At 42.6% G+C, this 12872-nt stretch overlaps 1 protein-coding gene across 4 annotated transcripts in view; it reads right to left on the reverse strand.

Moving 5' to 3' along the window:
* The window catches only part of KIAA1671 (KIAA1671 ortholog), a 70404-nt gene that overhangs the window by 37595 nt on the left and 19937 nt on the right, over positions 1-12872 (reverse strand). For 3 of the 4 annotated variants that reach the window (XM_050318356.1, XM_050318355.1, XM_050318358.1), the window contains 6 exons: positions 12449-12640; positions 11133-11264; positions 8802-10449; positions 7929-8022; positions 3668-6877; positions 2919-3041 (listed from right to left, as the gene is read on the reverse strand). In XM_050318356.1, the coding sequence (XP_050174313.1) occupies positions 2919-3041; positions 3668-6877; positions 7929-8022; positions 8802-10396 (5022 nt within the window). In that variant the 5' untranslated portion in view covers positions 10397-10449; positions 11133-11264; positions 12449-12640. Of the gene's footprint in view, positions 1-2918; positions 3042-3667; positions 6878-7928; positions 8023-8801; positions 10450-11132; positions 11265-12448; positions 12641-12872 lie in introns of those variants that run through there. The other variant, XM_050318357.1, reaches the window with a different exon arrangement.

Consider the following 12872-nt stretch of genomic DNA (forward strand, 5'->3'; position numbering starts at 1 on the left):
AATACTTGTTAACGCCTCCTGAACTCCCAGGGCTTCTCCCTGACACACTGCAGGGCTGGGGCCTTCCCGGGCAGCTCTGAGTGCAGAACAGCCCCATGTTCGACCCCAGCTACAAACCAGAGTGGGTTTGGATGCTACAGGTGGTCACACCTGTCCCTTCCCCTGCATTCCACCTCTAAAGGGAAAGACCCCCAGAACAGCCCCAGGCCCTGAGCGGTGCAGGTGAGCTCTGCCTGCTACAGGGTCTGAGATGTGCAGTTGATTTGGTGAGGTAAAACCCCCACTCTGTTCAGAGCAAACATAAAAACAACTTCATTTTTATATCTACACTGTGCTGCAGCAGGGTTAAAACACAGAGAGACAAGTACCACCCATAGTAAAACCACAGATGATGACATGACGACAGCCTAGCAGTGATACAGGAATTTTTATAAAAGCCTTACTCTGTTCTTTAAGCAATACAAACTCAAAACAGCTAAAAAATGCAATTTAGATGAGTGTTAAATCTCAAGAGTATCATCCTTTGCAATTTGAAACACCAATCCCCTATTGTCAAATATATTGTAATCATTTGATTTCAAAGTTGTCCTTTGTAATGTTTTGAAAAACAACCTAATTACAGTAGATTCCCTGGAATTTCATCACAAAGAAATTACTTTTCCAGAAGTAAATTCATACTACCACTCCTTGCTTCCACATAAAACCGTGCTCATCCACAAGAACCTAGTTCATCAGCTGCCCTGGCAAATGTCATTCAAGCAGTTGTTTGTTATCATAAATACAGCAATTATGGGGCATAATGCAACAAATAGATACTCATGTAAGCTGGTTTGTCAAATACCAAAGAATATCATTATCAGCTCGTCACACTGCTTCAGTGGTGGATGTGAAACAATCATTCATTCTACAATGACACTCATCACTTTGAGCACTCAGTGTCACTTGAACAGTATCAATATCCCAAGTGACCAGGAATATGCACTGTAGAATATTTTTTGTCACTATGTCACAAGAAAAAACAAATAACTTCCCAACTGCACAGGCCAGCGACCAAACAGCAGCACTATGTCACGAGATTGTGTTCAAATTCCGAGGAAACACATGATTTAACTGTGACTGCCGTGGCTCTTTCCTGACCCCTCGTGTTCCTCCATCTCACATGCACTGTGATGTGTCTCTCCACCAGAGGGGAGTGTTGGAACGCGCTGCTCAAACAGCGACTCCACACCGCAAGTCTGTATTTTCTCCAAATAAAACAAAGGCATAACCTTGGTGCACAAGAAATGGTTTGGTTTTACATAATTTCCTGTGATATCTGTGTGGGGCTTACGAAGACACGAGTGTGGTGAGTTTTCCACTTTCCAAAAGCAGGTAAAAGCCCCTTCCGTGCACCCTCTCGCTCACACTTCACACACAGGAGGACCAGGCTCCCCTTTGGCTCCCGGGACACTGCACACCAAACACACCCTGTGGGGCTTTCCAAAGCAACACAGAGGAGTAAAGCACTCAGACCCTACTGAATTCCAGGGGATGCCACACACAATAGAGGAGTTTTCTATTTTCCTAGGGCTGAGTCCTCCTTTCCCACCTTCCTTCACTGTCTCAGGTTACATTTGGTGAAGTTAAAGGATTATTCTGAGTAACCTCCCAGTTAACAACCAAGTTGGAGAATAGCAGTCATATTTATCCCAGTACAGCACCTGAACAGTTCAGTCATCCCAGCACTCCTTCTGACAGCACTTCTCTCCCACATATCCTACCTTGCCAATGACACCTTTACACATTTGCAACATAAGCTGATGGCATGTAACCACTTCAAGGGATTAAATGATAACTGCCAATTCTGTAAATAACTCAAACTCCTCCTTAGATGAAGCCCACGCTAAGAATGGGAAAGAGAAGGGGTCATCAGCCTTTGGATACCTTCCATGAAGTTTTAAGACTGGAACTGAAGAACAATATGAGCCTGTTTCCAAAACCCCTATTAGGAGACTCTTTTATAAGATCCTCAAAGGTTTGAGTGTCTGCTTTTTCTCTACTAGAAAAGAAGAAAGAACTCAGTCCCTTTCCTATCTTTTTTTGTGTGTTCTCTGCTAAAGGGCTGCAAACAGTGATTAATGACAGAACAGGGCCTCTGCAGAGGGCAGTGCAGCTCCTCACCACACAATGTGCTGGCAGAGAGAGAGGACAGGGGAGGGTTGACCTTGATACAGTCAGTGTGGAAACATCCTTCAGTCTCCCCTTTTCAAGTTCTTTATTTCCCTCATAAAATCTTTCATTTATTGTGTAGCTTTTGGAACATCCAGACCTTTGTTTTGTATTTCAGGACAACAGCTGGATGGAGAATGCTATCTCCCAACACAGATTTATCTGTGGGCTAAAGTGAGAACATCCTTCTAAAACTGGAAGTATCACCCAACAACGGTAAGTGGGAATTCACCCCAAAAGTATATGTACTAAAGAGACATCAGATTTCCCAAAATGTCAGCTGTGATCCTTCACAGAAACACTTCTCTGTGTGTTGCCTACAGAAAGAAAATTAAACCCCTCCATTTCTCAGGCTCTGGCACTGTTCTGTTTGTCTGCACAATTTTCCAGAAATAAAAATCTGAAATCAAGTCATTTTCAATATCTGAGAAACCAACAAAAAAGCATAATGCTCTAGAGAGTTCTTTAGAGATCAGGGTGAAAATTCCTCATTTATGAAGCAAAATGAATGAGCTGCACGGCTGATGTTTTGCCTGTGAAGGGTTGGCAGGGAGCAGTGGGATCCCAGGGAGGAGCATCCTCTGCCATTTCAACTCCCCAGCAAGTGCATCTCTGCCAGGCACACACACTTTCCGTCACAGGCCTTTGCAAGAAGGAAAACAGCTGCACCTCCCTCATCCCTCCCAGAAACCTCCTCCAAGATCACCTACCGCCCAAAAATCCACTCTTCTCTCCTTATAGAAACTGTGGCGGCTCCTCTGAGCAGACACCGAGGAAAAGTCTGTTCCCTCTGTTTTGTCTGAACTCTGCTTGGTCCACTCTTTCCTAGAAGCCTGTAAAAAGCAGTTATGAATGATGTTAGATATATAGCCATGAACATCCTATGCTTTAATCATAGAATCATTAAGGCTGGTAAAGCTCATCACGTCCAGCCTTTGGATTGCATTCACATGTCACTGTGTTAAGGGAATCTCTTGTCTCTCATATAAGTGAAGCTTCACAGACAAATGAAGGCCATTTGCCCAGTAAAAATAATATTTGCTTCATTCAGAAAACGACAAAAAACCAAAGGGAGGTCCAAAAAGATCGCTGCTGACAACTTATAAAATAAACCAAATCAATTTTTTCCAAGCAAATATAAAATTGGAGAGTTAACAATTTACCATCCCAGGTTCATAGCATTAACAATACAATAAACTTTAAAGCTTTTTCAAGTTTTCCATGGAAACATCAATAAATATTTATGGGCTTACAGCAAAAATCTGGTCATTTAGTACAACGCACATTCCTCAAGAAAACAGAACCCAAAAGGAAATGAACTCTAGTAAAAAGTATGAACCTGCTCCTTTGCTGCAGAGTCACAGCTGGTGCTGAAAAGTGGTACAAGACACAAGAAAGGCCTTAATAAATAAAGTTCAGTTTCAGTTACAGGAAACAATTTGATACCACTTGAAAATACCTTTTTATCTTCATGGAAGAACAGTTCTGACTGAGCTGACATCTTGTGTTTCCACCCATGATCCACACTTTCCAGGGGGAAGCTCTGCCTGGACTGATGTAGGTCCTTCCTTCCCCTCACTTCCTGCATCAGTGGCAGACTGTCTCTTCCTTGGCGGTATTTTTCTGAGTAGGACCGTCTCAAATCCGGGGGGGCCGTTCCAAAACCAGATGTGTAGCTCCTCCAATCAGCTTTAATTTTCACACCGGAAGAGTCGCTCTCACATGTCGCCTTATTTGCGTTGTCTTTGCTCCTCACTGTGGAGCTCCTCGCTACGTTTTTGCTCCAATCACCCTCTGGAGACACCTCCAAGAACTGTTCTTTAGTCACCAACCTCTTCTGTAAGAGCCCATCATCTGCCTTTATGGACAACCTGGAAGCAAAATTGGCTTCCAGCCTCTGGTCTGTTCCCACTACATTTACAGGCTGTACCTTCTCGATTACGAATTTTGGACTCTGATTCCTGGAGGTTAAATTCACTTCCTCGTCCTCATCAACAATGAAAGTTTTCTTCCTACTGAACTCCACAGGTGAATTTACAAACTTCTCTGAGAAGAAGATGCTGGGACTTCCCCAGTAAGGAGGGCTGAACTTTCTGTCTTTGGACTTCGGCTTATCAAAGTCAGGGCTACGTAATTCCAGTTTCTCTTTGCTCTTTTCATTTACAGTTAGTTTCTCTGGCCTGTGCTGCTCTTCTGCACACTCACTTGGTTTGTTAGTAACAGAAGAGTGATCTGATCTACTCTTCCACTCATTCCAGCTGTAGGAAAGACTTGTCCTATCCGACACATTTCTTCTGTTCTTTGATTTCTCCCTACTCAATGAGCTGAAATCATCAGAGAGCTTACCTTGAACCTTACTGGCCTTGGCTGACTCTTCTTTATATTCTGCCATAAGTGCATCAATATCTAGAATTTGGGATCTGTAACTATCCTCAGCCCTCCTGACAGGTAAATCAGGATTATTTTCACTCCTTTTCTGGGGGTCTGTTTCACTGTCTTTACGTACCTGCGCTGAACATGGGGGAGATCGGGGTTCATGAGAAGAGGAGACTTTCCTTCTGCTACTTTTGAGATCAATTTGAACTGTATTTTCCAGGTCCTGTTTTAACAGGAAAGCATCAACATCTATAATTTTCTCTTTAGAATGATCCAGGCCTTTTTCATGATGCTGTTGGTTATCCTTCCTAGACATATGAAAATTACCAAACGCAATATTTTTGGATAAAACAGTATCTTTGTTGTCTTCTTTGACCCAATCCTTGCTAATATGCACTTCCCGGGAGTCCTCTCTACAAGCTGTACTCATCACATTTTTGTTTGGTTGCTGTAATACAGGTTTGGACCTTCCAGGAAAAACAGGGTCCACATTAATTGCTGCTCCCCCACTTGAACTGGAAACCGTATTAATTTCACTTGCACTGGGAGCACCAACAAAGCTTTTCTCTTTTTTGATACCAGGAATCTGATAAGTCACTGCAAAAAAAGTTGCCTTTGGCTCGAAGACAGAACTCTGATGTTTCAAGTAATCATCAGGACTGCCAAGAACAGCCTGGTTTGCCTCACTCCCTTCCAGCCCTTCTTTGATATTTTTGTTTCTCTTTTTAAGTGAATCCTCATCCAACTGCAATAAATCTGTCCGACTCAGCCTCTTGATATTTTCAGGAGTGAACCACACAACTTCTTCTGCCTTGGCCGACTCCTGAGGCAAGGTCCTCCTCCTCCACCTTTCAGAAATCTTCAAGTCAGAAACGCTACTTTTGCTTCTCCTGATTTTCTCTTCTGGATCTGTTACTCTGAGTTTTTCACTGTTTTCAGGAGCTGCACTAGCCAAGCTAAAGTCTCGCTCTTTGAAATTAAAGTCCAGACTTTTCCTTAACCCAAAGGCCCCGGATTCCTCTTTATTTATGGTCTGTACTTTTGCATCAGGATGGTGGCTACTGGAAGGTTTAAAAAACTGTCCACCTGAAAGCCCTGAGGAAGAATGGGCCCCGTGTTTACTCACACTTGTTGAAACAACTTCACGATCCAGGTTGGTTCTGAATTCATAAGTGTCTGTCCCACCTGCCCGAAAACTCCTTTTCTCAGAAGAGCATTTTACCACATTAGACTTCTCTGGTTTATCTATGGAAGAGACTTCACTCTTATCACTTCTAATTTCAGAATGTAGCTTGTTTACTTTCTCATTAATTCCCAAAACTTTACTTTTGTTTGTGGAATAAGGTATTTTCTCAGTTACTATTAACAGTGCATCAGGTTCTGTTTTATCAGAGTCCTTTTTCTGTTCAGGTAAAGTGCATTCACTGGAGAGAAAATCATTAGGTTCTCTCAACACAGCCTTGCTTGTAAGAACTTTTATCTCTCTAGGTTCTGAAACAGCAATATCTTCTTTCAAGTAGAGAGTGTGACTACTTGCCCTCACTGACTGCCCCATGTGCCCAACTTCCTCATCAGTTTTATTCTCTTTCACAGATGATTTTCTAGCTCTGAGTGTCATGGCCTTTTTCTCAGGAGCCATTGTGATGGCTTCACTAAGAGCCCTTTCCCCACAAGTCTGAAAGACTTCATACCTGGGCTCTATTCGTTGGTAAATTAGAGAATCTTCTGCATTTTTAGCACTGGGTTTTTCACTCTTCTCAACCAAAGATTTTTCTAAGACAATAATTTTCTTTTCTTCACTTGAACAAGCTGGTTTGCCACTTTTCTCTACATCCGCTGTGTGTTTGGATGAATCAGATGGCTTGTAATGCTCCTTCTTTGCAGGGGTGGTTTCCTCCCCTTCTCCTATCCATGACCGTCTGCTGGGCCCCAAAACCACCACGTCTTGCTTTGCCTCAGGCTCCTGGTTCCTTTTCAGTGCAGCATCAGCCCCAGAGTGCTCAACAGCAACGCTGTGTCTCTGCACATTGTGCTCAAACATGGTGGCTCGGACAGTTTTAATGAAGGGCTTTTCCAGAAGTGCTGGGTTTAATTTTTTTTCGAAACTGCTTGTGAACGAGACAGAACTTTCACTCTGCTGAGAGAAATGCTGAGCATCCCCGAGGAAGCTTCCTTTCCTCTCTAGTTGATCAGGTGTACTGGTTATCTTTGAAACCTGCCGGGATTTCCAAGGCTTCCCAGTAACATGTGCTTCTGTGAGATCTGTGCCCTGTGCAACCTTCAGCTCCTTACTCTGGAATGAGAAAATCCAACAGTTAAGAAAGTTCATTGTAAAACTTACTTGCACCTACTTTGTGCAACACAGGGAATCAAATAATCAAAAAATACTGGAGGTCTTACAAGAGTTCAATGTTCTTTTCAAGTTTAAAATTTAAAACTTGGAGTTGACTCCAGATTCTCTTAAAAAAGCTGAAGAATGTCAGAAAATCAACACTGAAGACATTTATAAAGATTTTTAAGACTGACCTATATTATTCCAGGAATTCAGAGGAATTTTTTTATTCCTACTTTATTGTCTTACATTAAAGATCTCCTTTTAAAAAAAAATTGCTCTTCTTGAAAGTAACACTAAGCTACAGACACTTTGCACCTGTAGCTCCTAGTTTCCTTACCATATATTCCTGTCTTAGACAGGAAAAAAGCACAGCCATGAGAACTCACAACAAACACCCTTTAACTACTTTAAATCTTCTCTACTAAGAAGCGTCAACAGAGAAGTTCTGTTTTGCAACACCAAGGTGTTGCTTAGAAACAAAGAGAGCCTAAAGCTTCCACAGCAAATCATCACTTTCCCTGGAACACTCTATTGTCTAAACTGCTCAGGTTATTGTTGTTGAGGAGACTGACATGAAAGGTCCAGGCTGTGATTAATCAGGAGCTGTGACTCGGATGTAGGAATGCACAATCCTAATGCTGTGCTTGGAGAAAATAAAGAATAATCACAGCACAAACGCACCACAGCCACAGGGGATTCACTGTGGGGTTTCACATGTTAGAATTCTTTAAGAATAGTACATAAAATCCTTTTCCCTCCCTAGCAATCACACATTCAACAGTGTGCACAATGAACTTTACCAGCTCAGCAAACATGATACTCCTGTACATTATTGGTATGTCCTAAAGACAGACTCACACCAGTAAACCCCCTGGGATTGTGTCAGCAATAAAACTCTCAACACCCATTGAAAAGTCATTGATTGATAAAACCACACAGAACAGGACAGCACTCACTGCCCTCCGAGTGCAAACCCAGCTGGAGCCCACTCACTGTGCCACTTCCTTACTTTTGGATTTTCCTGTGTTTCATGGATAGGGTCAGTTCTGGTTTCAGCAGGTTTCTCAGGCTTTGCTTCACTGCTTGATGTTGGACTTGAAAACCTAAACCAAAAAACTTGTATTACTTCTTTAGTCCAGTTAGTCAGTGTGTTGGTTCACTGCACACCTAAAGCAGACTGGTAAAAATTCTCCAATAAATAAATTTCATTTCTTAAAGGAAAAACATCACTATTTCATAGGAAGTGACTGTATTTGCTGGATTAATTGTATCTAGACCAAAGGATTGTTGTTTCCCAAAAAGTTGTTAGTTATGTAGCTTAGTTTATAGTAGAAAATTTAGAGATCCATAATGAACTATAACACCTCTTGTTGACAAGGTGGTGATCGGTCAATGGTTCGACTTCATGACCTTGGAGGTCTTTTCCAACCTCAATGATTCTGTGAAAAGAGATGCCTCAGTTAAACTTATTTATTTTGATCCCAATAGTGAAATCAGAATCCTGCCTGGTGTAAATCCTGATGCCCCACACCACTGTCAGGAAGACCATTCTTTTGCTTTCTCCCCAGTCTATGAGCTGGCAGTCCACAGGCTCACCTCGAGACTGTAAAATGCAGGAAATGTTAATCATGGATCTGCAGTTACAGTTGCATTCAAAGGCCACAATATCGGCAGATTTACTTATTTTTTTTAGCTGTCAGTGTATACTTCATTAAATTTTATCTCTTTTTGGGTACAAAAAGGCAGTAAAGAGGCTCAGAGAATAACAGCATGAAGAACTACATTTAGAGGAAGCCAAATGATCAGTTATTTTACTGGAGTGAGAGAGCAAGTTCTACTGAACGACACTAAGAGGATAAACCAGAATTTCTCTGCAACTTACATCTTTGTGAGGTCCGCGGAGAGCGGCCGTGACTGCGGTGACCTGCGCAGGTTCCCCACCTTAACGTCAGCGTTTTCTGCTGTCAGCTCCTTGATTCTCTGCTGGATGGTCACACACCTGTTCTCCTTCTCGGCACTTGCTGGGAGAAGCTCCGTATCCACTGCGGGACTGGGATTTTCTGAAGTAAACAAACTAATGTGTTTTTTGACACTTCCTCTTAAGATATTACTCTCTTTTTCCGAGGAAGTTGCAGGGTTTTCACAGCCTAGAAACATGTACGTTTCCTTCTGATCTGCCCTTTTCCCCCCCTTATTAGTTCTGCTTTCACTGGTTGTTTCAGGGCTCCTTTCAGAACCGTGCAAGTTAGTAGTTATTTCTGGTTTTGTCTCAACTTGTTCACTTTTAGATTTAAGTTTTGTTTCCCACATGTATTTCCCATTATTTAAGATGCCAATGTCCTGGCTACTGCATTTCAAATTTGTCTTAGAAGAACTGCTTTTATTAAAGTCAGTTTCTTCAGATTTTGGCCCCATTTCAGACTGATCATGACAACTCACATCAGTAACAGTAATTATGGATACATTTTCCTTGCTTTCATGGGATGAACAAGTCTTCTTGCAAGAAGAAAGATCTTTGTGTTCAAATTTAGCTGTCAGGTCCATGGACAAAGGCCTTGGTTTCCTAACACCAGATTTCTCCGTGGGAGATTTTTCCTCAGAAGCTTCCACTGTGTGATGCTTTTGATCTCGTAAGGATTCCAGAAAAATAGCAGACACTGGTCTGTGTTTTGCCTTTTGCTGGACATCAATAGAGAAATCAACTTTATTGTTGAGATTATTTGCATCATCATTGGTTTTCTCCCCTGGACGAACTTCACGAGCATCTTTTTTTTCCCCAGTTTTGAGGGAGTTCCAAGAGACTGGTCTGAGACTGGAGGAAAACGACATCTGCCTATGGATAGATCCTTCAGCATTCCTGGATGTCTCGGATGGTTTCTCCAGTTTCACACTGCACTGAATCTCCTTTGTCTGCAGAGCAGCAAATCCTGTGCGGTCCTGAGCCCTCTTCTCCTGGGCCAGGCTGACCTTGGCCTGCTCTGGTCCCGCTGGCTCGAACAGAATGACCGTGTTGGCACTGGGCCCAGTGTAGAAAGTCATGTTTGTGACCACCTCACCGTCACCCCGATTTTCAGTTTCGATCACTTTCTGATCTACTAACGGAGGAACATTTCCACTCAACACCTTCACAGATGACGTTTCCTCAGGGGCCTTTCTGATCCGACTGCTGGACCTGAAAGCTGGGACAGGGGGTTTAACATTTGCAAAAGACTCTGGAGGCTTCTCTTTAGAAAAAGGCTTCGGGAAGAGTCTCGGCCTCGATCCCAGTGATGGCATCGTTGCGGATCTCAAGGAACTCCCAAACTTCTTGTTCTCTTCGAGAGTCAGTGATGCTGAAGCCTCCTTGGCCTTGTTGCTCGCGTCCGAAAGCACGCTGACATACACACGCTGTGCCTTGTCCTCGGTCCGGAGCTCAGTCAGGTCGGGGACTGCCGTCAAAGACGCCAAAGGAGAATTTATTTCTACTCTTGTTGCCATAGCTGGAATTACACATTCAACAGAACTGAAAAACTCCAACGGGGAAAAAGAATCTGCAAAAAAAAAGAAAAATGCAAGTATTGATGTAGAGTCAGCATGAAGATCAAATATCATCATTCTCATTTAAATTCACGAGGAAGCAAACTCAGATCAAGGTGCCTTTCAGAGATGTTGTTTCCAGAGTGTATCATGCTGAAACACATAGTGTTCCTTCTCTAAAAAACAGCAAGAACCACCATTATTCACTGATTTGGCCCAACAACCAAATACATCACAAATCCTGCAAGAGTCTCTGCACAGCACTGAGTCCCATTGGTCGAGTCCATTTTAAAGGATGAGATACTTAGAAATAAATGAATTAATTTATTTTTTTGAAGCAGAGGTCTCAAGAGAACTCGTGGACTCCCCATTCCTGGAAGTGTTTAAGGACAGGTTGGATGGAGCTCTGACCAACCTCAAAGGTGGAAGGTGTCCCTGCTCATGGCAGGGTTTGAATGATATGAGCTTTAAGGTCCCTTCCAACCCAAATAATTCCAAGATTCCATGTTGATGTACAAACGTCAACTCCTCTTTACAACATAAGCAGCTGGCCAGGTGCATTGAGTGAGTACTTTCAAACTGCCAAAAATACCAGGATTAGTGTGACTGAAGGTGTTATTTGTTATCTAACAGCCAACACCCAGAACTAAACAATGCAAATAACCACAATCCTACAAATCCCCACTCTCCCACTTACCATAATTTGCATTTGCTGCTGCAACCAACCCACGGGGCCCGAATCCCTTCTCATAGTGACAAGAGCTTTGTCACCAAGGTCACATTAAGAACACGGAAAGCAATCACTGCAGACACACTGCCCAGACCTCACCTGCAAATAAACAGAGAGTTCAGAGTTGGGTGTGGCACATACCCAGACCTACACAGGTAATGCCATGGAGACAAAAATCCACACCATTTTAAAGAAAAAAAAGCTAGTTCCCAAGTATAAAGTCACCTGATTGAACTATTCTATAAAGTAAAAAATGTTTATTTTTCAAACATGTATTAAAGAACCAACAAGAAAATACCACTAAAAGGTGTAACAGAAAAGTGAAGGGGGAATAACTCAGGCTGCACAGCAGACACACTAAACCTGAACACACTTAAAACCACATTTCAGAGAGACTGTTTGCAAATCCAAGTGCTGTCAATCACTGGTTAAACACAGAGCTCTGCATTACTATAATCTCAATTACTGTAATTTACTTTCTATTGCAAAGCTCCTTTCTGGGACAGCAGTCTGTGCAGGTGCTACCTGAGCAGCTGACCTGCAAACGGGTGATTTTCAATCAAAATGGAACTTTTACCATGACAAAGCAATTTTCTCCAGTATCTCGCCAGCAAATGCAGGAGAAGAGCTTTGGTTTTAATTAAATTCTTACTGCAGAGTTGAGGGAAAACCTGAAGTAATTAGAATTTCAGGTACAAGAAGTAACCTGAATTTTTCTAATATCAAATATATTTGAATTTGTAGCAGATGCATGTAGCTAGGTAAGGTTAGATGATTTTTTTCCTTTAAAAGATGTCATACTCTTCATTTTTAGGAAATGTATGCAATATTTTGTAGGGAGGGGCTCAATTATTTTGTTGCCACCCTTCTGTCTCTTTTGGGCAGCCTTTGCAGGGGCACTTTTGGACACTTCTCACCAGCCCTATTTTGGTGTGAATTTACCATATAGATATACTTATTTGTAGATTCTGTATGGAGCTCCCTGCATGTGATTATTAAAGAACCCAACCAGGATCTTGCCTTCCTGGGTCTGCAGTCTGCAGAAATGGTTATTTCACCTTCAGCTTCCCTTGACCAGACTTGGCCCACACTGGCACTGAAATGCAGGGATTTATTTTTGTCCCTGTTTGTGCTCCCTCTCTCAGGCAGGCAAATGAACTCCGCTCACCTTGCCCGTTCCCTTTCATCTTCCAATCCACTTGGGAGTTCTGTCTCAACCACTTATCCCCGACGCCATCCCTGACCTCGCCATTCTGAAATAGCCACTAACCCAAGCAGCTTACCCACATCAATCTGTCCCTTCCACAGTCTCACAGATCTTCATGGAATCTTCCTCCCTCTCCCACTCCTTATTCTAAGAAATGCCACCAAAATCCGATTAAAATGCTCTCACATTCCAAGGATGCAAAGGTCTGGGAGGTGCTCTGAAGGGAACAGAATCGTTGCTGGGAAGAGGGCGATGCTCACGGGCAATACTGCAAAGGGAAAAATCCAGCTGTGAAAACAGCACCTGTCTTGCAGTACCTGAGAATAAGTTACCTCCCTCCTATCATTCTGTAGTTCCTTTTCTTTGGAACAGAAGAAGGGAGCACAGAGCTTCTTAAATGGACTAAAACTTGATCCTCAACGGAACGCGGGGCAGTGAATATACAATGAGAGACCTAATCCTGGCTAACAGTGTGCAACTCACTTCTCCAGCCAACATTC

Source organism: Myiozetetes cayanensis, unplaced genomic scaffold, assembly GCF_022539395.1.
Source record: "Myiozetetes cayanensis isolate MyiCay16 unplaced genomic scaffold, myiCay2020 scf21, whole genome shotgun sequence".
NCBI lineage: Eukaryota > Metazoa > Chordata > Aves > Passeriformes > Tyrannidae > Myiozetetes > Myiozetetes cayanensis.